Source organism: Carya illinoinensis, chromosome 6 (assembly GCF_018687715.1).
Source record: "Carya illinoinensis cultivar Pawnee chromosome 6, C.illinoinensisPawnee_v1, whole genome shotgun sequence".
NCBI lineage: Eukaryota > Viridiplantae > Streptophyta > Magnoliopsida > Fagales > Juglandaceae > Carya > Carya illinoinensis.
In genome coordinates, this window is record NC_056757.1 from 32,265,967 (window position 1) to 32,289,953 (window position 23,987).

The window sequence follows — 23,987 nt, forward strand, 5'->3', positions numbered from 1 at the left end:
CTCTTTTTCCTTTTCTTTTTCTTCTTTTTTTTTTTCTTCTTCTTTTCTTCCCCGTTCTCTCTCTCTCCCCGTGCACAGCAGCTCTGATTTCCATTTCCATCGTCACCCCTTTGACCGCCCGGTTCTTCCTTCGTCCGGATGCCGTGTAGTGCACCACCCCCACCATTCTCTTCTCCTTCCACCAGATATCATCCCCACCAATTTTTCCCCTGTCGCCGATTGCTTTCGCAGCCCAGAACCGCCGCTCGGGCGGCGTGGTCTACACCACCCACCCAGTTTTCTTCCCCTTTCATCGGTGAATATCTCCACCAAGTTTCATCTCCATCCGAGCCATCGTTAGCCACCACGAGCTCTTCCAAGCCACACGGATTTTCACCGATTCCGACGCCGTCGCACCACCTGCGGCTACTATCTCTTCACAGCTTCTTCCCTCACCTCTTGCCGACCTAACCCACCTATTTCAGGCCTCGATCCGTTGCCGGAGCAGCTCCCACGAGCTCAACTCCGATTTGAGCTTTTTCTGCTTCCACCGCCATTTCCACCACCACCCACGACCAAAACTCTTTTCCTTTAACTTCATAAACATCTCAAGACCATTCCCTATCAATTTTGTGCCTTGGTTTGTCCCCATTCGAAAGTGGGTAATTTATTACCCATGGCTACAGTGTAAATTACACTGTTACGTTACTTTTCCTCCGCCATTTGCAACGCCGCGAGCTTTCGAAAAATACCATATAGCACTGTAAGTATTTTTCAAACTCTAATTTTACATTTAAATATATTTTACTCTTACAATAAATATTTTCTGTTGGTTGGTTGATTCCGGACTGAGTCAGGGGAATTCGGGGGTCGGATGGATTAAAGACGGAGTGCTTGGTTTTGGTTGTTTGTGATTAGTTGGTTATTTGTGCCATGAGGCGTGTGTTACATATTGCATACATGTGCATTTTATTTTAATTGAGAAAATCATGTTTTGTTGGCGTAAATAGATTTCGGGTGCGTGTGTCTCACGAGCCCAAGTCGGGATGGGTTATTATCTTGGTGGAGCTCCTTTGGTCACTCGGGAGTGGATAATACTGAGTGACATCCCCTGCGACGACCGGATCGCACGATACGGTAACGCTGTCGTGTCGATTCCGTGGTCCCTAGAGTGGCGGAGACTAGAGGATGGCTTGACCAGGGATGCGCTGGGCGCGAGTCTGGGCATCGCTCGTTTAGGTGTCACACGCGTAGTCATTACCTGCGGTGTGACACAAAGCCAGGGTGTGTGGATAATCCCTAGGGGAGATCATGGTGCATGCATAATTGGATTGGTTTTATGGTTTTCGGATACGGGTCATTTTTCGAGAAAATGGCAAGGTTCGCTTTGAGGCTTTGTGATCCATTTTTTGGGAAAATGGTGGTTTGGGCCATTATATGGGATAATGGCGAGGCTTGGTTTTAAACGATATGTTTTTAGGCCAAATGAATTTTTAGCGTGCGTGGAAAAATATAGTTTTACGGGACATGTGCATTGATTTTTCTTTTATGCATGTTGTTTAAGTTAATATGTTTTTATCTAATAGTGTTTGAATTTTACTTACCTGCGGCACCATTTTTGGTTCCGTAAATTTTGATGCAGAGTTCGAGGAGGAGGAGGAGGCTGAACCCAAACATGCGGCTTCGCTGGAGTTCTGAGTTGGGTTATACTTTGTATTTGATTTTGAAACTATATTTGTGTTTTGTAATATTTTATTATGTATAGTTTAAACAGCTTTGTATTAAATTAAAAAAAATTCTGGTACTTAATTATAACTTTCGTTATCCGCTGCATATTTTTTCGTACACATTCGTTACTTATACACACACTTGGCACTCGCCGATGGGGTGGTAACCCGTGATGTCATCATCCGAACGTCTCGATTTTTCCGTATCTGTACGTGGAGATTTGGAAGCGTCACACGCAAGCTCAGCAAAAAATAAAAATGGTCGGTCTGGTTTCCAAAGTTAATCGTTTAATCTTTCAAAAAGGTTTAAACAATTTCAGTCAACTTCCTTTCACCTCCAACCATAAAATATCTGGGGTAGATCCACCACATTGATGTACCTCAGCGGGGAAATCTTCCCACAATGACATGTAGACCCACAAATATCTTACTATAGATGCAAGCATTTCAGAATGTACAAATGCATAATATGCGCACTAATTTCGTCAGAATATGTCAAAGGCCCTACATCACAGCATCCACAAGAAACTGCATTGGTGAAATTGTAATATAAAAAAAGGCCGTCACAGAAAATTTTCAGTTTCACAGAAAATTGTATCCCTCCTAACTCAAATCAGTGTTAGTTTTTTACCTCAAAATGATCAAATTCATCTTTGAGAAGCTTTTAATTTAAATTATCTTCGAAAAACTACAACAGAAAGACAAGCTTTTCTGGTCTAATTTTCAAAACTACTTGCAGTTTTTGGAGCTCTCTTAAAATCTCTAACTGCCTAGCTAGAGTTACAAGAGTCTGAACTTTGGTGAAGTGGCTTGTGCAGCTTAACCAGATGAGAATGCTTATCTACTTTTTCTTCTTTGATTTGCTGGACAAGGACTGAGTATATGCGGTTCCCTGAGTGTTGGAATGGGCAGAAAAAGAATACAACAGCATTAGGCATCACAATTTCAGAAAATCGACAGCAAAACAAAAAGAGAAATTCTATTTACAGTCCTAAGTGAGGGATTGCGTGTGCAGTCCCATTGATAAATAAGGATAAAAGAGAAAAAATATCATTTTAAAATGGATATTATTGTAATTTTAAAATTTTTTTAAACATAATTACATGGGCTTGCATGAGCAATTCAGGGACTGTAATTACAAACAAAAAAGATTCAGTGGGTACAGACCTTTGCAAGTTTTATATTGGAGAATGAAATCTACAAAGAAGTTAACCTTCTTTTTTTTTTGTGTGTGTGTGTGTGTTTCCTACTTTCTATTTAATTCTAATCACACGTCCTAGATTAGGTATAGAAGATGGTGAATGGGATCCCATATTGCTTGGGATGGGGAAGTTCTTGCCCTTTATACTAATTTCAAGGGGCTTCAATTGTAATCTTAACTAGTCCTTTTGGAATATCCGTCCAGATGTGTGGCTTAACCTTTCTTTGGACAATTAATATTAGAGCAAATCCTAGTCAAAAGTTTGGGTTGTGCAACCCATTATGGAATGAAATTGTAACAATCCAAGGAAAATCCCCAACCACATCTGGTATGATGCTCCAAAAGAACCAGCCAAAATTAAAATTAGAGTCCTTTGGAATCATTATAAAGGGCAATAATTTTTATATCTTAGGCAATGCGGGATCCATTCACCTGCACATGCACCCAATCTACGGTATTACACATTCAAACCACAACCAAAACATCATAGCAAAACTCCATCCAGTAATACTTCCCAATCAAGGGGACAACAATTTGCAAGAACATTCATTTACCATGGTGAAGCATAAACCACTCACCTGAAGCCACTCATCCATTGATGCATCTGTAGTCTTAGTTCCAACTTCCACCTTGGGAGCCCTCTTAGTTTTCTGACCAAGTACATGCAGACACAAGGGGAATATTACAAGCAGAAAACATACAATACAGACGTATAAAATGTAGCCATGAAGATATAATTGGAAAAACATCTAATGGGCCACCAAAGAATTGCTGAACTCTCTCGCAGAAGAGTTCAAAATATGAGCAGCAAGAGAGTCAGGATAATATTACATTTTCAATCAAATTTTCCGTCTCTACAAAATTAGTATGCTTAGATACTAATTGCTAACGAATGTCTGGATAGTAGACTGAACAATGTTAGTATCTCAGCATGTTAGTATGCTGAGATACAAAAGTAGACTGACAGATTTCAGATGCAGTACTCATCGCTAACGAATGTCTGGATGGTAGACTGAAAGCGGGCTATCCAAGGATTATTTGCAAGTTAGACATGGAAAAGGCATATGACCATGTCAACTGGGACTTTCTCATAGATATTCTGGGAAAGTGTGGTTTTGGAGAGAGATGGCACTCCTGGATCCGTTGGTGTATATCAGTTCTAATAAATGGAAGCCCAATGGGCTTCTTCAATAGCACAAGAGGTTTGAGACAAGGAGACCCGTTGTCCCCATTACTCTTCGTCATTGTGATGGAGGCCTTGAGTAGAATGATCTCAGTCCTGACTGCAAATGGGAGAATGACTGGATACTCGTTTGGTCCCTCGGGAGGGGGTAATATTAACATTTCTCATTTATTGTTTGTAGATGACACTCTTATTTTATGTGAGGTGAACCAAAGCCAGGTTCGAGTTTTGAAGGTACTATTACTCTGTTTTGAGGTGGTCTCAAGATTGAAAGTGAACCTGGACAAATCAGAGATGGTGCCTATCGGAGGTGTTCCACGGTTAAGACACTTGGCCAATACTTTGGGATGCAAGATCGCCTCACTCCCTATGAATTATCTGGGCCTTCCATTAGGGGCTCCTTCGAGAGCGGTTGCTCTTTGGGACACAGTTATTGAGAGAATAGAGAGTCGATTGGCAGGGTGGAAACGAATGTATTTATCTAAAGGGGGAAGAAGTACTCTAATTAAGAGTACTTTATCTAATCTTCCGACATACTTCTTGTCCCTATTTCCTCTTCCAGCAAGGGTAGCACTTCGTATTAAGAAGTTTCAAAGGGATTTCTTGTGGGGAGGAATGGACGAGGAGTTCAAGTTTCATCTGGTTAGGTGGGAACAGGTATGTAGGCCTCTAGTGAATGGTGGACTGGGCATTAGAAACTTGAGAACTTTCAACCGAGCATTACTTGGAAAGTGGCTATGGCGCTACCATAGAGAACCAGAAGCTCTTTGGAAGTTGGTGATTGAGAGTAAGTACGGTGGTTTATGGGGTGAATGGTGTACTAAGGAAGTCAGAGGGGCGTATGGTGTGGGGCTGTGGAAACATATCAAGCAAGGTTGGGGGGTTTTCTCTCGGCACACCAGGATCCGCTTAGGAGAGGGGAATAGAATCAAGTTCTGGCATGACACATGGTGCGGTAATTGTGCGCTTAAGGAACTCTTCCCGACATTGTTCAGGGTTGCAAGTCCCAAAGAGGTCTCAGTGGCAGAGGTCATGGTGGTAGTAGGGGATCAAATCCAATGGAACATCAATTTTAGTAGGGCGGCACAAGATTGGGAGTTGGACAGTTTTGAAGCCTTCATAAGTTTGTTGTACTCAATCAGACCAAGCGACCAGCCCTTAGACTTATTGTGGTGGAAATCATCAAGCAAAGGCTTGTTTACGGTACGAGCATTCTACAAGTCCCTAACACAAACGCATCATACTCAGTTTCCATGGAAAAGATTGTGGAAACACAAGGCGCCCCTTAAAGCTGCCTTCTTCGTGTGGTCAGTTGCTCTGGGAAAGATCCTCACAACGGACAACCTGAGAAAATGAAGGGTGATCATTGTAAATTGATGTTGTATGTGCAGAAACGGGAGAGAATCTGTGGATCATCTTCTACTATACTGCGAAGTAGCTAGAGGGTTGTGGAACGAGGTTTTTAACAGACTAGACTTGGGATGGGTTATGCCAGAGACCGTAGTGGCAACACTAGCTAGCTGGACTGACCTAAGGGGTAACAACCAGATTAAGGCTTTATTGAAAATGGTTCCGATTTGCATCCTATGGTGCATTTGGCAGGGGTGCAACGCACGGACATTCGAGGACAAAGAGAGATCGATGGAGGAGCTGAAAACATTCTTTTTTAGAATTCTTTGTACTTGGGCCATTGCTGTTAATTTTAATAGCCAAGATTTTCATGATTTCCTTTTTTCCTTAGTTCCTACATAGCCAGGACATTCTTTGTACTGAACGTGGCTTTTGCCGATTCTTTTTATAATATTTTTTTGATAAATAAATAATTATATTGATTAAAGAATGGCAAAATGCCTGAATTACAACTCTGATACCCCACCTAAGTGGGCACATTAGAGGCAAGAAATCTCGAAGGGCCATGCCATTAACATTGTATAAGTAGAAATACTAACATTGTAAGTGCACAAAAATTATGGGTTTGTGCCAGGACAGAGTTAAAACCATCATATTTGAATGCTAGAATCGTCTACAAACAGATCTCTATTCAATTTATTATCACATACATAGTTAATGAAATCATACAAACGGCACATCTGAAAGTGCATACCTTGGAAAGGTTCTTTATTTGACCATGAATCCATGCGCCCAGGAGAACAAGAAGTGAAATTGCAAGTGTAACAAGGAAAACAGACTCGATGGTCAGAAAATTCCCTGCCTCAACAACTTCAATGGTACCATTATAGAAGGTGCTCTGGTATGGATTCTGGTCAATTTCATAAATAATGGTGCCAACAAGGTCAAAGGTTCCAGGCTGCACAAAAAAGAATGAAATGCCTAAGCTCAAACAAAAGGATCTTCTTCTATCAATTAGCACGTTTTGGGAACACATAGCGTGGAAAGAAATGAAATACCTGCAAGAACTTGCTAACAGCAAATATGTATGGGAAAGTAGCCTGAGCTGAAGCTGGTACTGATGCGTTGTTGAAAGCCTATAGTTAAATTACAAACATATGAGTAAGCAAGGAAAACCATATTGAAATCAACCATAGAATATAATAAAAAAGAAAAAGAGTTTCCCCCCTACGAAATCTAATAATCAAACCCCCATTGAGCCCTTACTGAAAGAGCACCACCCAACCCCAACCATGTGATACTCCATCTGATAAGAATAAAACTAGGTGGTGAATGAGAACCCACATTACTTGGGAAGGAAAAGTTCTTGCTCTTTATAAGGTTCCAATGAGATTCCAATTGTATCATTGACTAGTTGTTTTGGAGTATAGGCCATGTGATTTGGTTCTTCTATTGAGGCGTAACAAATAGTATCAAAACCTATCCCAACAAGAAATGTGGGACTTGAGCCGTGCCACCTCTGATGAAATGGCCCAACGTGAATTTAAGGGAGAGAGAGATTGTGATACTCCATATAATAAGGATAAAAGTAGGTTGTGAATGAGATTCCACATTGCTTGGGAATGAGAAGTTCTTACTCTTTATAAGATTCCAATGAAACTCCAATTGTATCATTGACTAGTCCTTTTGGATTATAGGTCATGTGGTTTGGGTCTTCCATTGGGGCGTTAAAAATTGTGATACCCCATATGATAAGGATAAGGACAGGTGGTGTATAGGATCTTACATTGCTTGGGAAGGAAAATTTCTTACTTTTTATAAAGTTCCAATGGGGCTCCAATTGTATTATTGACTAGTCCTTTTGGAATATAGGTCATGTGATTTAGGCTTTCCATTGGGGCATTACCAATGGTATCAGAGTCTATCACAATCAGAAATGTGGGACTTGAGCCGTGCCACCTACTAGGGGTGGCAATATGTGACACGACCCGTTAACCCAACACGAACACGACACGATAAAAGTGGGTTAGGGTTTAACCTTAACGGGTTCGGGTCAAAACGGGTTGACCCGTTAAGACACGATTGCTTAACGGGTCACTAACGGGTCAACCCGTTAAGACCCGTTAAAAAAACTAAATTTACATTTATACCCTTAAAACTAAATTTCAAAATACTGAAAACCCTAACCCAAAAACATTATCCCACCATTCCCATTTCCCACGCCGCCCCCCCTTCAGATTTTATTTTCTCTTTGTTTTTACAGTCCAGACTCACTGCCTCTCTTCTTCCCAAGCCGTTACCGGCGTGTCCTGGTCTTCAACGTTTCAACGGCGCAGTAGCAGCAGATGCACATCCTCGGCCTCTTCTTACGCCGCCCCCCTCTTCGTCTTCAACCCACGCAGCAGCGGTCCACGACCACACCCAGTGGCACACGGCGCCACGCCCACTGCTCAAGCCCACGGCCGATCCAGTTTCAAAGGTAATTTTTTTAGATCTCAGTTTTTTTTTTCCTCTCTAGTTTTTCAGATCTCTAGTTTTTCAGATCTCAAAATTTTCACTTCATCCTCTCCCCTAATGCTGTCATTTGCTTCGTTTCTAGGAGATACGAGTGATGGATGGTTACCTAGTTTGAGATTTGAGATGCTTCCACTGAATGCTCGCCTCAGGTACGCTACGAGTCTTGTTCTCAGAATCTCAATGCCCTATTTTCTGTTTTCAACTTAGAAAATAACCTTACTTTTACTCCCAAAATTACATTTTTTCTTCTCCCTCTCAATCTCTTTTCTGTTCGTCACAGTGTGGTAGAAATTTCTCTCTTTAAGAATACCAGTCTTATGTGATTTTATAGTCTATATTTTTGGCTGAGAAATTGCAATATTAAAAGGGTTTCGTAATAGCGCTTGCCACTCGATTGAAATCTGGTTCGTGATAGAACCTTGCGACTTGTTTGAATTTGAGCTTGGGCTTAGAAATCCCATCAGTCTACACAGATCTCAGAGTCTCAGACTTAGAAATGGGATCTTCGGTCTGGGCCCTTTTCATTTTCTGGTTCATTTTCAGATCTCAGTCTAATTACTTCCGGTTTCTCTCTCAGCTGAGGATCTCATTCTCTCGTGTTCTCTGTTTTTTGGTGAATTAGTGTTGAAATTTCTGGGATCTCTTGTGCGGGTTGCTGAACAGAACAAGGTAAGCACCTTTTTGGCATTTCTTGGTTCTAGTTTTCTAGATGTGAAATCTGTAAATTTACTTTAGCTGTAAGTTGTTAAATTTGTTTGTTTATCTTTTGGTATTATACTCTGAATCTCTGATAGTTTTCTGGAATTTTTGAGTGAAATTTGTGAATGAATGTTGTTAGATGATCTGTGAGTGAAATTAATGATAAATGGATACCCACGTTGACAGTTCAATCAGCTTTGCTTTAACATCATTTCGTTTAACACAAAATTATTAAAAATAAATTAAGAAAACGGATTATGCTTTCTAAAAAAATAAATATAAACGGCATAAATTTAAGAAAGTTCCATAGTATAAATAATGAGCTATATAAACGGCATAAATTTTCATATGCAGCAGCAGATACCTATGTAATTTTAGAGAGTTTGTCTGATGAGTTTGGGATTTATTTGTGAGCATCTCTATTCTTATAACTGTACATAATAACTTACGTACAGTTATAAGAACAGAGTAGAATTATTATTTCTCTCAGTGAAGTTACTTATTCTTCTGTTTCAAATTATTCTGCTCATTGCAGATTGTGAAGAAGCTTTTGGATTTTAGCACTTGTATACATAAAGCTATACGGGAAGCTTTTGGAAATAATGGTATGAACTGAACATTTCAATTAATCCCCTCATAAATGTGATAATGCATGTGTTCATAATTTTCTTTTATTTTCCTTGCTCCATAGGACGTAGTAAAAGTTCCATACCACCGAGTATGAACTAATACTTCCAAAGTTCCTCTACCTTCCTTTGAATCTCAGTAATTTCAGGTTTTTCTGGCCAAAAATGAAGTTGGAGAAAAACAAGGGCAAGGAGGACGCTCCACCTCATTCTTGAAGCTCTAAATTGGTTTAGATATGTGTTTTTATTGTATTTGGGATTGTAAAATTAATATAGTTTCTGTGTGTTTTGTTTATTATTTTGGGATGTAATATTAATATATTAGGACAATGTGTGTGGAATGGATCATATTTGTTTGGATTATAATTCTAAACTTGTGGTTAATTTTTAATTTTTTAATTTTTATAAATAATATTTATATTTAAATATTTATATAAAATTTCAATCAGGTCAAACGGGTCGTGTCGTGTCGTGTTTGTTTAACTCATTAACGTAAACGGGTTGAAACAGATTGGGTCGTGTCGTATCGTTTCGGGTCAATTTATTTTTTATTCGTTAACGGGTCATAACGGGTCGTGTCGTGTCAACCCGTTATCTTACCGTGTCGTGTCTAGAATTTTGACACGAAATCCTTAACGGGTCGTGTTCGTGTTGACCCATTAAGCGTAATGTATACACCTTGACACGACACGAACACGACCCGTTAACACGATTTGACACCCCTACCACCTACGATGGAATGGCCTGACCAGGACGTCGAGAATTTTTTTTTGATAAGAAATTATTGTCAGAAGTGGGGGACGTCGGGAATTTAAGGGGGAGAGATTCTGATACCCCATACGATAAGGATAAGAGTAGGTGGTGTATGAAATCCCATATTAATAAAGAAGGAGAAGTTCTTGCTCTTTATAAAGTTTCAATAGGGCTCCAAGTGAATCATTGACTAGTCCTTTTAGAGTATAAGCTATGTGGTTTGATTCTTCCATTGGGGCATTACAAATGCGACTCAAGTCTCACATTTCTGGTTGTGATAGACTTGTAACACCCCAATAAAAGGCCTAAACCACATAATCTATATTCCAAAAGGACTAGTCAATGATACAATTGAAGCCCCATTGGAACCTTATAAAAGGTAAGAACTTCTCCTTCCCAAGTAATGTGGAATCTCATATACTACCTACCCTTATCCTTATCATATGGGGTATCACAAACCAGCACAATAAGGCACAACCATTTATAAAGCTTAAGAATTAAAAACAGTAATTTTGTAACAGAGGAATAGAAAACATAAAGAGTTAGGGGAACCACAACCAACAAAAGATGGAAAAATTAACCTAGATATAAAACTGTATATAACACCAAGAAAAGAATAACTGAAGCACAAGGAAGCATGAACAAGAACTTTGCACAGAACACAAAAGTAACATAACACCCTGGCAAGATATTTGTTGCTAACATAAAAAATCTTTTGACATGCAAAATTCAACTTGATGAAATATAACAAGCATAGCTTTAATTTCCTATAATACCAATTTAATGCAAAAGGCAATATAATTCATTAAAGACAAGATAGGCAACATAGCCCTTAGATTTAAACACTAACTAGCTTACTTAGAGATCATGGATACATTACACATCAGATCAAACATAAATACACCTTACCTGTGCAGTGAGATTTTGAACCAGCAGCTGATGATCAAAAGGAAGATGAATGCTGGCCTTAATTGCAATGACATTCAAGGTTGACTCCCCTGCTTTTTAATCCAAAAGAAATAAATGAGCTAAACTTGAGCATTAAGAACAAGAAAGAAAAGAAAATTGCATTGCAATGACAGGTGTACAACACAAATGCCAAATTGGCTTTTCAAAAAGAACAAATGATTGTCTAATAGGAAGCCAATAGAAAATAGAACACAGAAACACCTTAGCAATAACCAAAACATCATAGCACGCCAATTTCCAGTGCATTTCAACACTACAAAACAGGGAGCTAATTACCATCATTTTTCATTCCGACCAATAGCTCAGTCTCTTCTCCAGCTGACACCACTACAAGAAGGAAAGAAACCAAATCAAACACAGCCATCTTCTACAACAACAGGATTATTTTGTATGCGCAATTAGACAAGACTATTACCTCGAGCACTATTCTTTGGGAAAACACAGACTGTATTAACTCCTGGAGCTGGGCTAAAATTCTCATCGCCAAAGTCTTGGGCATCCTCACCAACAATCCCAAGATCACCCACTTCTTCAACGACCTCTGTAGGCTCCACATCCGAACCCTGACACCTAGCAACTATCAGATAAAAGAGCCATCAATAATGATATTTTCACCGAGAAATTACATCATGCTGTGAAATTAAACTCATGCATTCAACAAGATATTGCGCCTAAAACTGCCAAACACAGTTCAACAACTACGTAGATCAAAATCCAGAACTAGACAAGCCGAATTCAACTGTCTACTTACTGTAGCGACTGTGCAAACCGTACAAGTTCACCATTTTAAACAGATAATCAAATACAGCATCCACAACTCTTAAGTAATCTTCAATTTAAAAACCATTTGATGGGCAATTCAAAAGTACTTTTCATCGCTTCCCTAATTAGAAGTGAAGGCAAAAGTTGCCCCAAAAGGGAGGGAAAGAAGTACTTCCGACATTAGTATTTGAAAAGTATCGGTATTTAGTATTTTCATTAAAGATATATAATCATGTTAAATGTCACTTACGAAAAAGCAATTGCCATAATCAAGTAAATTGCTTGAATCTCTCGAAAAACAGTTGACTCCATGAACTCGGCCCTAGGGTAAATACGCCGCGTAAGTATAAAATTGAACAATCGAATCAGAGGACACGAGAGGAAATGAACAAATATCAAACGAAATCGAAGCGAAAAAACCGAGAGAATATCAAATAGATCAACGCGATCGTATCATGCATGAAAGTGTCAAATAAGCCAGAATTCCAGGCGTGCATAATCATTTTTTTTTTCTCGGTATGAAACGAATAAAAAAGGACACAGGGATGCATCCAAATCAGAGAATGAGCGGGTGGATCTAAATCTGGAGCTAACCTTGGAGTAAAGAAGAGGAGAGAAAGAGGAGAGCGAGGAAGAAAACCCTAAAGTTCTTCAGCGCCATCACCATGGTCATGATGGGGGAGGTTTGGATGGGTAGGAATGGTGGGTATGACTCTGGGTTATTATTTGCCCGTGTTGAAATGGGGAAAACGGTGAAGATCTTGACTCTTGTGTTCAAAACACCCGACCCTACCGTCCACCCTACACTTCCCTTCTGAATCGGAAGGAAAATGCCAAATCCGAGAGGGACGCGTGGCGTGGGTCCAACGTTAGAATATTATAAGGTTGTAGTAGGTGTTTACAGAGTAACCGTTCCTTGAATGGACAGTGGACTGATGCTAAGTTTAGTTAGGACTATCAAATCGTGTTAACAGGTCGTGTTCGTGTCGTGTCAAATCGTATTAACGGGTCATATAGGTCAATCCTAATTCGATCCGTTAAGCTTATCGTGTCAAAATCTCAAACCCTAACACGACCCATTAACATAACGGGTTATATCGTGTCAATCCATTTTGACCCATTAATAAATATTACGAATTTTTTTTTTTAACAAATAAACAAATAAATTAAGAAAATATTACGAAATAGGTTAATACGACACAATACAATTCATTTTAAACTATTTATGTAAATGGGTTGAATAGGCCCGAAATTAACCTTTTTAACCTGATTAAATTTAGCATAATTTTATATAAATGTTAAAATTACAATATTTATAAAAATTATAAAACTAATTATATGTCCAAAACTACAATCCAAATAATAAAAATATCGAAATTGAAATTCTAACAATTTTATTTTTAGATATAAAGGTATAATTGTAACTTTAAATTTCTTAACGTGTCATAACGGGTTATAATAGGTCAAAACGGGTTAACCCGTTATCAATCCGTTAAGCAATCGTGTCTTAACGGGTCAACCCGTTTTGACCCGAAACTCATTAAGGCTAAACCCTAACCGGCTATTATCGTGTCGTGTTCGTATTGGGTTAACGGGTCGTGTGACATATTGCCACTCCTAAGTTTAGTTATTGTATAAATATCGTTATTTTTTATTTATAAAATATTGAAGTTTTTTTAATTTTAAATTTATTTGTTTTTTAAAAAAATAAATACACAACATTTACATATTTTACAACCACAAATATCATTTATTTTTAGATTAAAAGTACGAGACAACCACCCACTTAATTGTGGCTCAAAAAATTCAACCCTAAATTATTCAAAGATTACTACTTTTAAAGATACGATATATTGTAATAGAAAAATTTTATTCTCAAATCAATATGTTGAGCATATCTAATAAAATGTTTACATTATATAATTTAATTTAAAAGATAAATTTTAAAATTTAAATCTTATAAATCAAATTTAATTATTTAAGTAATATGAATGATATGTATTACGTAATAACTTGATAATAGATAATTTATTTTAAAAAATAAAAATACTATATTTTTATATTTTGAGATTATCTAATAATTATTGTTAACTCTTTTTTAAGGTTGCAATAAACCAGATTTTATATGGCTAAGGACGACCACCAGTAATTGTGGGAGAATAATGAATGCTGCAACAATAACTGCAACCATACAAATCTCTCAAACAAACATTTACAGCATCTGTTCATAAACTGCCAGATAGTCAAGGAACTTGCCAATCCCATTTTCCTTTTTACTAGGTAACTCGATCTAAAACATTCGAATAACCGTACAAGAATTGAGCCCAAGAAACTGTCGACCAAACCGGGTTCCACTACTTTTAAAAAAGTATAAAAGCTGGATCCCGTAGATTTGCGGCAAGAGTAACGATACACCCAATACATTTTCACAACACATTTTACAACAATATTGTAAGATGAGAGTATTCTTGTAAAATGATGTTACTTTTATAAGATAATTTACAAAAATATCCCTCATCTAACATGTTGTGAAATGTGTCGTAAAAAATGTTGTGCAAATCATTTTCTGTGCCGCAAAACGATCAAATCAGTCCCCATGGATGGTATAACGCTCCCATTTTTTTGTGGAGTCATATATCTGTCAGACAACAAGAATGAAGAGAAGTGATTAAAAAACATCATGATGCACTTCCAAAACAAGAAGCTAAAATAACCAGAAAATATCGGTGTCAAATAATCTAAGAACTCCCACGTTTCTGAACACCCGAGTGGTATGCATGAAAAAGTCCATTTGGAATACCAAGATGCCGTGGCATAATAAAAAATCTGGACTGATAACTAAGGGTGTCATAAACATAAGGGGATAGGTCAACTAAAATGTGTACGTAAACTGTGAGAGAGAAACCCACCTCCCATCTTGAAGCAGGAAAAATATGCTTGTTCTTTTCATACCAGTGCCTCTCAACAACTTTCCCAGCATGAGACTGTTAGAAGATTCAAGGAAAAAATACATATCAAAGTTGGTTTACAGATAGAGCTCCTAGAAATTTAAATTACTAGCATAATGTGTAAAGGTGCCATTTTGGCTACAACACATTTCTTCATATACACAGGTAACGTCCAGTCAGACCGTTAGAGTCCAACATCCAAATGCGTATATTGTAATATACTTTAGAAAAATGAGAAGGGAGTTCCTTTTTCTTTGGAAGGGGGAAGAGAAGGGGTGGGGGTGGGAGTTTCCAGAATCATACCTTAAGCACAAAGGCCAAAATCTATCATTAAGAATTTCCAAAACAGGTCTAGAGAATTAGCATAGCATGTGCCACATTTTGAAGTGGATATTTGCGCTTTTTTAATAAAATTGTATTACTTATAAAAAAATGCATGTGCAACATTTTCAGCAGCATGGAAGTCATGTTTTGGGCTTGGTTGTGCCTGTGTTTTGATATTTAGTTCTGTCGATTTTCAGTTCATGCAAAGATGAAGTTAACTTTAATAAACAAAAAAACCAATAATGATAGGGAGGAAGAGAATATACCTCATCCTTTTCTATCGTTGCATCAGCAGTTGTTCGCACATCCTCATGCACATCAAAGTGGAAAAGCTGCATAGAAAAAAAATATGAAATAAGTCACCTTTAATAAGGACTGACTACACAGAGAGGGAGGGGGCTAGAATTAAAAGGCAAAATAAAGCCACAAGAGCCAATTTCATTGTCATCTGCAATTGAATTAGGTTTCACTAACAAAATCCTGGAAGTAGCAACAAAGAATCCAGGGTCAGCAGCAGTAAAAACAATGTAGGGGATTTAGGGCAGAAGCTATCAATGATGGCATAAACTTTCTGTTGATGAGCCATTGGAATGATCCATGGGAGGCACAAGCCAAATCTGGGCCCATAATCCAAAAACACTAGTCAAGATTACGATTGAGCCTCTTGGAATCAGGACTTGAACTTCTCCCTCTTAAGAAATGTGGGATCCCATTCACCATCTTCCTCTACACAATCATGCAGTCTAGACTGTAGGGTATTACAGCCATATACTACAAGATTTCTACTTCATTTTCCTCGAATCTTACAGTATAATTTTTCTCCAGATTTATTGTCAAGAAAAGCGAAACTCCAACTCAAAACCAAGAGGTGAAAGTTCATGACTAGTTGACAACTGTAGGTAAGGCATAGTTAACTCATTTCCATCATTTGCAAGAAAAAACAAACTACAGGAACACATTAATCTCTTCTTTTCCCATTTGGGTACCTATTGGAACATGGAGATATAGCCAGCATGATAACACGTCCCAACACATACTTCACTCCCCTAAAACACATAAAGAAACAAAAAGATGAAGGGAATTATAAAAAAGTTGAACATTACCGGTCCACTTTTGCCCCTGGCCTTGTTAATGATTAGGTCATAAAAACTATGCTGCTGCAATACCAAGATAACAGAAACAAATGATGGAGAATTAGTTACCACGTGCACAACAGTTTAATGTCAAAATCATACTCAGGTACTTGTTTTCAACAGAATCTTACATGCGGAATAATAAGATCTTCTTTCACATAAAGCAAATTCTCCACTGAGGTGGTTCGAATTTCTCGAAACTCAGGTGCAAGTTGCTGCTGAACAGCTCGAAGAAACTCTCCTATTGTAACTCCCTTGTGTACCTGAATGATGAGAAAAGTAAGCAAGGGCAAGAACAATAAAATATCAGTACCTAACAGTTGAGAAAGAGAATACTACAACCAGTAGCAAATAATATGCAGTTCAGGTAACCACTACTCACCTTAATAACCCGTCTATGGCCAGCTCCATCCCAATAGCTGTATGTAATTTCAAGAGGCTCACCTGAAATACATGCAAATCTGGATCCAGTCAAGATTTTCTTTCCATGCAGCCATATAAAATTTACCAGCATCAGAACATGGAATTACTTCGAATCTGCTCCTGCTCGAGAAGCCACTGTCTCTGTAGCCTTTCACGCTCAGCTTGTTCCTCTGCCTCCCGCTCACTGAAAGAGCATCCTCATCACATCTAAGATCAAATGTTAGTCCCAAGACTAGAGAGAGAGAGAGAGAGAGAGAGAGAGAGAGAGAGAGAGAGAGAGAGAGAGAGAGAGAGAGAACACCTGTCAGGCAGAAAGCTAGTTTCCACTGTTGGATCTTTACCAAATTTGCCCTGCCGAAGCCTCTTCGATTGTGAAGATTCTGCAATAAGATGGTAAAGGAAAGAACCAGCAATGAAGTTTCTTTTGCCTTGCATCAATCCAGCCTTATTCTTTGAAAAAAAAAAATATATGAACATTTTTCAGAAAATTTTTTTTGATAGGTAATCAAGAAGTTATATTCATAGAAATAGGCAAAGCCTAGGTACACAGGAAGTATACATGAGAAAACACCTAGCTAGAGGTTACAATAGAAAGATGAAGGTCCTGGACTCTCAAGTCCGTTAAAAACAATAGCCCCCACCAATAAGAACATGAACATTTTTCAGAAAATAACTATAACAATCATATGAGATACATCAATTCAACGAGGTTCATGACAGAAATCAAGAATTAAATAAATTTACATCCTCATTCAGCATTTCAATAACTTTTTTGTTCCCAGGGACATACTCCAACAGATTCAGTGCATGCATTTTTCACAAGATGCAGGGCAGTGCTGATGGTCCACATTAAGATTCAGGTTCAACTATGCATCAAGTGGTCATAAGATCGCATTTCAACAATTGAAAAAAATAACAAGGAAACCATATAGATGACTCTGGATTATTTGTGAAGCTTATTCAACAAATAAATTCTTCTATAGTTCTATGTGATTCCAAGACATGACATTTAGTTGAGACTTACGGTATAGAGTACCTTAAAAAATTGTCCTAAGATATTCAGGATCAACCCTCTTGGGGGTAAAAACCCTCAAGGCATCAAGGTATAAACCATAAAATACTAAAACACCTTCTGGACCTGTAGGGAGGGAATTTTGTGCATCATCACCCTGACTTCCTATAAAAGACGAAACTCACACAGACTTCAGCAAGGTCATCATACAAATGTTGGAGGACAATTTAAGAAAAGTTCTATATTTTTGTTAAACCATACATTTTCTAATGTGGCTAAGCACTAGCCCACAAAATCTTCATACAACACAATTTCACAAGAATGATAATAAATAATTAGGGATCAGAATCGAAGTGATATAAAGGAAAAATATTCTAAGGTAGCCAGAAGAATTATTAACAATAATAGTCCAGTGATTCCAAATTCCCTCATTACCAATATATGCCGGCAAAAAATAAAATAAAGTACAAAAAAAATTATGACCATCAGGAGCTATTTGTAGTAATTGGAGAACCGGAAACCTAGGGGTTTTAAGTTGAGGATCAAATGCTTACCATTTTCACCATCCTCCTCTTCACTACCATTCTCAATATCATCCGCAAATGACAACCGGGAATTCCCCTTTATCTTTCTCTGTTTACGTTTTTTTAATTGAAGCTCCTCCTCCCTATAACAAACAAAATTAAATATTAAACAGCACAGGGTCCTAATATATTAAGAGTTATTCTATTCTCAAACCTGTGTCCACCATCCATATCACTTAAATGGTAAGATTTGATTAAGAAGATTCAGATTTTAAAATATCTTCCAAATCAAATTACGTCAAGTAATCACTTCCACACATGCTTGAAAATATAATTTGTCATATTAAAAATCACTTCATCGTGCAAAATTTGAAATGAGAGTTCAAACTCACTCTTGCTGCTGCTTCTGAAGTTTCTCCTTCTCTTCCTCTTCGAATTTGGTCCGAATATTAATTCTCTATACAGCAAATTACGCATTGGTTTAAATCAATAACAAACAGATATTCCTCTTTATTGCTTTATTATTGGGCATGTGTTAAAATACCTTCTCAACATACTCCTCCCTAGTAACCAAACCCACAGTTTCCTTCTTAAACGCGTGCTCAAGAATCTGAAATACCCATTAAAAATAAATAAATAACAATAATCACGAAAATAAATTAAAAGAACGAGCTTCAAATAAATTAATACGTAGGTATCAAAAGCAATTAGAAACCCTACGAAGTGATAGAGATGGTTTGAGGTAATGTGTTAGGAAACGGACCTCGGCCTGACTTTTACCGAACTGGAGGAGGCCCGGCTGGCCTTTGGCGGAGGCGGACTTGTCCTTGAGCTCCTGGATTTTGCGGCGCTCGGCTTCCCTCTGCTTCTCGAGCTTTCGTATCCTAACGGAGTCCTGGGCCGTGCCCACATACCCGTCTCCCATGCCCGACATCCTTCTTCTCCTTTCGCTCCTCTCGGTCTCCGGACTCTCTCTCGGCTCAGATCGAGAAAATGAGCGTGCAAAGTTTTGGAACCGCCACTCGTAGGATGGTAATTATAAGTTGATTCCGAAATATAGATCTTCATTTGCCTAATAATCTTTTAAAAAATCTAATTCTAAGTAATTATGCGTGTCAATATATATCTATTCAATATAATTGGTCAAAAATTAAAATTTATTAAAAATAATATTAATTTAAATTTTAAATATAAATATCAATATTGATATACATATTAATATATAAATTTACTTATACATAATAAAATTTTTTAATTTTTTTTCTTCTTTTTTTTTAATAAATTTTCATTTTAAGATCAGTTTTATCTAATAAAAGATGGGTACATATGTTTATAATTAATTAATATCATCGTATTACTTTATTACAAATAATACTTTTATTTGGATACTAAATCTCCATATTTATTCTCTATTTAAAATATCATTAAAAGAATTATATGCATATGATTACTCCTAAAAAAATTAAAAAATTATTTAGAATACTGCTAGTATGCCATCTCATTTTATCTCCTCATTTTGACTACACGTATATTTAATTATTTTATGAAATAAATTACTTATTGATGAAGGATATGTCTATTAATATATGAAAAAAAATCTATTCATCATCTTAATTCTCAGCATCTTATGATATGACATTAGATGATAGGTTTACAAATGAAATATAATAAATAATTTTTAATCATCTAATACTATATTATAAAATAATGAAAAAATGATGAGAATTAAGATAATGAGTAGCATTACTTTTACTATATTGATATTTTAAAAAAATATATTTAAATTTGTTTTAAAAATATTTGAAATAAAAAGTAAAATAAAAAATATATAATTTACATTAAAAAACACACCAAGTGAACAAATTGAGAGAATATAATAGCCCTTCCCAATTATTTATGCATGGAAACTATTATCAATAAAACCTCCAGATTTATGTAGAGGGAGGGCAACGGATACGTATAACTTTGTGTATAACAAAAACAGCTCTTCTACGTGTAGTCGCTCAATGTAAACGGCGAGTAAGCGGTTGTCCCACGTTAGCTGATATTTAAAAAAAAAAAATTGAAAAACAAGAGTTTTGGATTCTCGCTTTGGTGCTCGACCTTGATCTCGTCTTCGGTATGGTGTTGTTCCTTCAGATATGGTTACGTGGTCTTTGGCGTGGGTGATCTTCGTCATGTGGGTTTTTGTTGCATGTCTTCTTCATCTTTTTGGGTTTACTCTTACATTATTTTGCTGTTTAATTGCAGGAGTTAGGGAGCTCTAAGAGTCTTTGGCTTCAAATCAGGATAAAAGCATTACAGGATAAGTAAGACTTAAAAGTGCTCCTTGAACAAGATCATATGCCCGCAAAGAAAAAACATTATAAATGTCAGCCAGATAAGTTAAAAGCCATTGGAAAAATATATTTTAGCAACTTGAGTACTTCTAAAGGTATTTGCCACATATTACACAGAAAAGTAGCAAGCATCAAGCTTTGCCATGGCCTACATCTGAGAACGCTATATTTAAACTAATGTTGCAAGTCCAAAAGGCAGTTCAGTTAGACAGAGAGGCTGCACTTCGTGTGGAAGAAACACAGAGAGGGAGGGAATTGGGGAGGGAAACAGTGGAGGGAAACAAAGCAGATGAAAAACTAAGGAACAGGAAGCAGCGATTTTTCATTTTTGAACGAAACGGTGCGTTAAATTGAAATTTTTTTTAATGAAATGGTACATTCTGTTTTTTCCATATCAGCACCGTTTACGCACGGACTGTATGGATCGACTGCATCCAGCTTTTTTCTAACAAAAATAAGATATGTTGCCTAAAAGCGCGCATAAGTTTTATTAATTTTATAGTTAGGCCGGTTTATATATTAAAATTTAAATTATCTCATCTGATTTAATTATTATAATTTTTATAAATTTATATATAAAATATAATAAATGATTAAATTTATTTAAATTTTAAAATAAAATTAATATTAAAAAATTATATTATAATAATATTTTATTTATTTTAATAAAATATTCAAATTTTACTAACTGTTTGGTACCAAGAGTACCTCAACTCTCTTCAACACTTTTCATTATTATTTATTATTTTATTATTACTTTTCACCTATTTTTATTATTATTCATTATTTTTTATCTACTTTTTATTACTATTTATTATTATTTTTTATCTATTTTTTATTATTATTCATAATTCTCTTAAACACTTCTTAACACCCAAACTCAAACTCAGCGGTCTCAAGTTTAAATGTAAAATTAAAAAAATAAAAATTAAATCACGGGATACTCGAAATACCCAAACTACCCCGTAAATCTCAAGACGTGTCGGCGGCTGCGACAAAGCGTGGGAAGCAAAGCGAAGCACGACGCGAGTCAACGACTGTTCTGCAGATAAGCCATTGGAGGAGACTAGCGGACTTTTTACGATTTCGTACTCCAACCAAAAACAATTAAGAAGCAGCTCTCTCGTCCGCGGTCGAAAGGGGAAGAAGGGCAAAAATGGACTTCATTCAAACCGTATCTGCCCCAGATTTCCACCCAACCCCTCAAAATCCGGGCGAGCTCTCGACTCCTTCCGTACCATATTCCAGGTTAATATTAGTTCCGCGTTTCAAGAATTTGAGTTTTGATTGTAGGCGTAGCTTTTAACGTGATTGTTTGAAAAGAAGCACCCATGGAAGTGCTTGTATTCTTTTCAACACTGCAATGAAGTTTGTCTGCAGTCACTGATATACTGTTTCCTAATCCACTAGAAATGCCTTTTATTGTGCTTTGTGGCGTGTCTAAGCAAATTTAGTTCTCGTTTTATTCTGCCACTTTTGAATTCAATAGAAAAAATACTTTAACGAATTACCTCTGTAGCCAAAGGTATGAAGTGGATTCCGAAAGAAAAACCCAGAAAGCTGGCCGAGAGAAATTGAGGAGGGATCGACTAAACGAGCAGTTTGTGGAGTTGGGAAATGTTGTAGGTAATAATGCTGCTCTCTTTATTTTTCAACGCAATTTAATTGTCATCGAATTACTACCGTCGTAATATGCAAATTAAAAGTTAAGCATATCCCATATATACGTGGTAGGAGCATAGCGTGTTCTTTAAGCCGTTTTCTTGCGGCATCAGCGTTCTTTGGTTTGACTCTTCTCGAAACAATATAATTATGAACTGTCACAATCCCTATTATACCATATATTTGATAACGACATAAGGTAGACAACAAAGGCGCAAATAATGGAGTTTTGCACTTAATGCCTAACTTTAGGATTTCTAAACTTGACTTCAGACTCTCTTCAGTTCACATTTTTGGTAAATTCCGAATATTGCTGATAAGACGACTTCTTTGGATATATCTTTTAAAATCGAAAGCATTGTTTCATGAGTTATTCGATGGTGTAGAGTCGCAATGTGTCAAGTCCTAACCTATATTGATTTTGAGCAGCCTTTACACTAATTTAAATTAGGTTTTAAGCCGTATCAAACTTATTTATTAAGCTTTACTATGAATTCGTGAAGAGTGATTACAATGTAGTAATCCACCACTGAAACTGTTTAAGGACGAGTTCTTTACTACATTTGGTCAAGTTTTGCATTGAGTGTGAAAATCATGTTCATGGAATGGGTATAATCTTAGCTATATTTATGGGAGCTGCCTTTATTCAACACAAATTTAATACATGCCAAGCGTTTAGTTGCTCTTGATTGTAATTTCTGGTGGTCATGTGCCTTTTGGCCAGAAGCATGAAAAAAATATATGGTGACTTTAAAATGCAGATCCTAGCAGGCCAAAAAATGATAAATCAACCATTCTAGTTGATACAATTCAATTGCTGAAGGACCTTGCATCTCAAATCAACAAACTCAAAGCGGAGTGTTCTACACTAACTGAAGAATCCCATGAGGTAATCCTTTTATCAATTCGTCTTGATGTATATGCTGTGAGATGTGGAGTTCATCAGTGAGGTCCTGACTCAGTTTTTTTTTTTTTTTTTTCTTTCTTTCTTTTGACGTATAGTTGATGCAGGAGAAAAATGATCTTAGAGAAGAAAAGGCATCTCTTAAATCTGATATTGAGAACCTTAATGTCCAATGTCAGCAGAGACTCGGGGCCATGTTCCCATGGGCTGCAATTGATCACTCTGTTGTCATGGGCCCACCATCTTATCAATTTCCAGTACCGATGCCGATGCCTCCGGGGCCAATTCCAATGCATCCGTCTATGCAGCCTTACCCCTTCTTTGGAAATCAGAATCCTGGGCTCATTCCAAACCCCTGTTCAACTTTTGTTCCATATGTAACTCCAAATACCTCGGTCGAACAGTCTGCCTGGCATGCATCTCCACGTAACCGATCCCCCATCTTGAACAAACAAGATTCAAGATGCAAGTCATCTGGGAAGAGCAAGACTGGGGAAAGTGAGGATTCTGATAATGTTACTACAGACCTAGAGTTGAAGACTCCAGGATCTACTGAAGATCAGGTCAGTTGCAGCCTTTTAGATTGAAATATTAGCATTGCACTTAACTATCAAATTTTAAATAATTGATATTAATGTAACTGTTTCACAGGATTTGTCACCAGAACCAAAAAATTCTAGGAAGCGTCGGAGGGAGGAAAACAGTGTAACTGAAGGGAGTTCTTCAAGTAGGTCTTCTTCCTCGGTACAGGATAGCTCTTCCAATATCGTGGTTGGTGGAATAGCTGATGAATGAAAACTGGTAAAGACTAAACAAGAACAAGAAAAGAGAACTAGGTTTTATTCCATTTCTTCATGTACACCATCAATGTCCTTGTATTATTTATTGTGTAGTTTTTTCTGATTAACTTTTATTACTTATCAAAAAAATTTATTGTGTAGTTTTCTGCTAC

At 37.1% G+C, this 23,987-nt stretch overlaps 3 protein-coding genes and 1 long non-coding RNA gene across 7 annotated transcripts; 2 read left to right on the forward strand and 2 right to left on the reverse strand.

Annotated features, from left to right (window-relative positions):
* Positions 1 to 2,151: 2,151 nt before the first annotated feature.
* LOC122313706 (translocon-associated protein subunit alpha-like) lies at positions 2,152 to 12,531 on the reverse strand. Of its 2 annotated transcripts, none has more exons than XM_043128890.1 (8): positions 12,361 to 12,531; positions 11,420 to 11,581; positions 11,281 to 11,331; positions 10,945 to 11,036; positions 6,499 to 6,576; positions 6,195 to 6,398; positions 3,486 to 3,557; positions 2,152 to 2,598 (listed from the first exon to the last, which is right to left on the reverse strand). In XM_043128890.1, exons 1-8 carry the CDS (start codon positions 12,437 to 12,439, stop codon positions 2,548 to 2,550), a joined length of 789 nt encoding a protein of 262 aa, XP_042984824.1. In that variant the 5' UTR covers positions 12,440 to 12,531; the 3' UTR covers positions 2,152 to 2,547. The 2 variants fall into 2 exon arrangements, with proteins under 2 accessions (XP_042984824.1, XP_042984825.1); XM_043128891.1 differs by having other exon boundaries at positions 10,945 to 11,033; positions 12,361 to 12,528.
* Positions 7,543 to 9,564, forward strand: LOC122313707. Its single transcript, XR_006243472.1, has 5 exons — positions 7,543 to 7,919; positions 8,040 to 8,106; positions 8,580 to 8,626; positions 9,192 to 9,261; positions 9,423 to 9,564. It is a non-coding gene; the product is annotated as an uncharacterized LOC122313707 (long non-coding RNA).
* A 1,384-nt stretch (positions 12,532 to 13,915) lies between the features above and the next one.
* LOC122314464 (protein XAP5 CIRCADIAN TIMEKEEPER) lies at positions 13,916 to 19,176 on the reverse strand. Of its 2 annotated transcripts, none has more exons than XM_043130082.1 (12): positions 18,894 to 19,176; positions 18,675 to 18,740; positions 18,523 to 18,587; positions 18,161 to 18,273; positions 16,896 to 16,974; positions 16,702 to 16,778; positions 16,554 to 16,615; positions 16,303 to 16,434; positions 16,142 to 16,192; positions 15,305 to 15,370; positions 14,676 to 14,750; positions 13,916 to 14,404 (listed from the first exon to the last, which is right to left on the reverse strand). In XM_043130082.1, the coding sequence occupies exons 1-12, from the start codon at positions 19,062 to 19,064 to the stop codon at positions 14,354 to 14,356; spliced, it is 1,008 nt and encodes a 335-aa protein (XP_042986016.1). In that variant the 5' UTR covers positions 19,065 to 19,176; the 3' UTR covers positions 13,916 to 14,353. The 2 variants fall into 2 exon arrangements, with proteins under 2 accessions (XP_042986016.1, XP_042986015.1); XM_043130081.1 differs by having other exon boundaries at positions 16,142 to 16,195; positions 18,894 to 19,174.
* Positions 19,177 to 21,473: 2,297 nt separating this feature from the next.
* LOC122312343 (transcription factor bHLH121-like) lies at positions 21,474 to 23,986 on the forward strand. Of its 2 annotated transcripts, none has more exons than XM_043126918.1 (5): positions 21,474 to 21,717; positions 21,989 to 22,095; positions 22,893 to 23,020; positions 23,143 to 23,598; positions 23,687 to 23,986. In XM_043126918.1, exons 1-5 carry the CDS (start codon positions 21,626 to 21,628, stop codon positions 23,828 to 23,830), a joined length of 927 nt encoding a protein of 308 aa, XP_042982852.1. In that variant the 5' UTR covers positions 21,474 to 21,625; the 3' UTR covers positions 23,831 to 23,986. The 2 variants fall into 2 exon arrangements, with proteins under 2 accessions (XP_042982852.1, XP_042982850.1); XM_043126916.1 differs by having other exon boundaries at positions 21,477 to 21,717; positions 23,134 to 23,598.
* The last annotated feature ends 1 nt before the right edge of the window (position 23,987 follows it).

Bases quoted from the DNA above. Each gene is read 5' to 3' on its own strand.
- LOC122313706 (XM_043128890.1), bottom strand. From the start codon at position 12,439: ATGACCATGGTGATGGCGCTGAAGAACTTTAGGGTTTTCTTCCTCGCT. The intron at 11,582-12,360 runs GTTAGCTCCAGA...TTTATCTGATAG, and splicing joins CTCCTCTTCTTTACTCCAAG to TTGCTAGGTGTCAGGGTTCG. The intron at 11,332-11,419 runs GTAATAGTCTTG...TCCTTCTTGTAG, and splicing joins CCCAAAGAATAGTGCTCGAG to TGGTGTCAGCTGGAGAAGAG.
- LOC122314464 (XM_043130081.1), bottom strand. From the start codon at position 19,064: ATGTCGGGCATGGGAGACGGGTATGTGGGCACGGCCCAGGACTCCGTT. The intron at 18,741-18,893 runs GTCCGTTTCCTA...TGGGTATTTCAG, and splicing joins TCGGTAAAAGTCAGGCCGAG to ATTCTTGAGCACGCGTTTAA. The intron at 18,588-18,674 runs GTATTTTAACAC...TTTGCTGTATAG, and splicing joins GGGAGGAGTATGTTGAGAAG to AGAATTAATATTCGGACCAA.
- LOC122312343 (XM_043126916.1), top strand. From the start codon at position 21,626: ATGGACTTCATTCAAACCGTATCTGCCCCAGATTTCCACCCAACCCCT. The intron at 21,718-21,988 runs GTTAATATTAGT...TTACCTCTGTAG, and splicing joins CCTTCCGTACCATATTCCAG to CCAAAGGTATGAAGTGGATT. The intron at 22,096-22,892 runs GTAATAATGCTG...TTTAAAATGCAG, and splicing joins GGAGTTGGGAAATGTTGTAG to ATCCTAGCAGGCCAAAAAAT.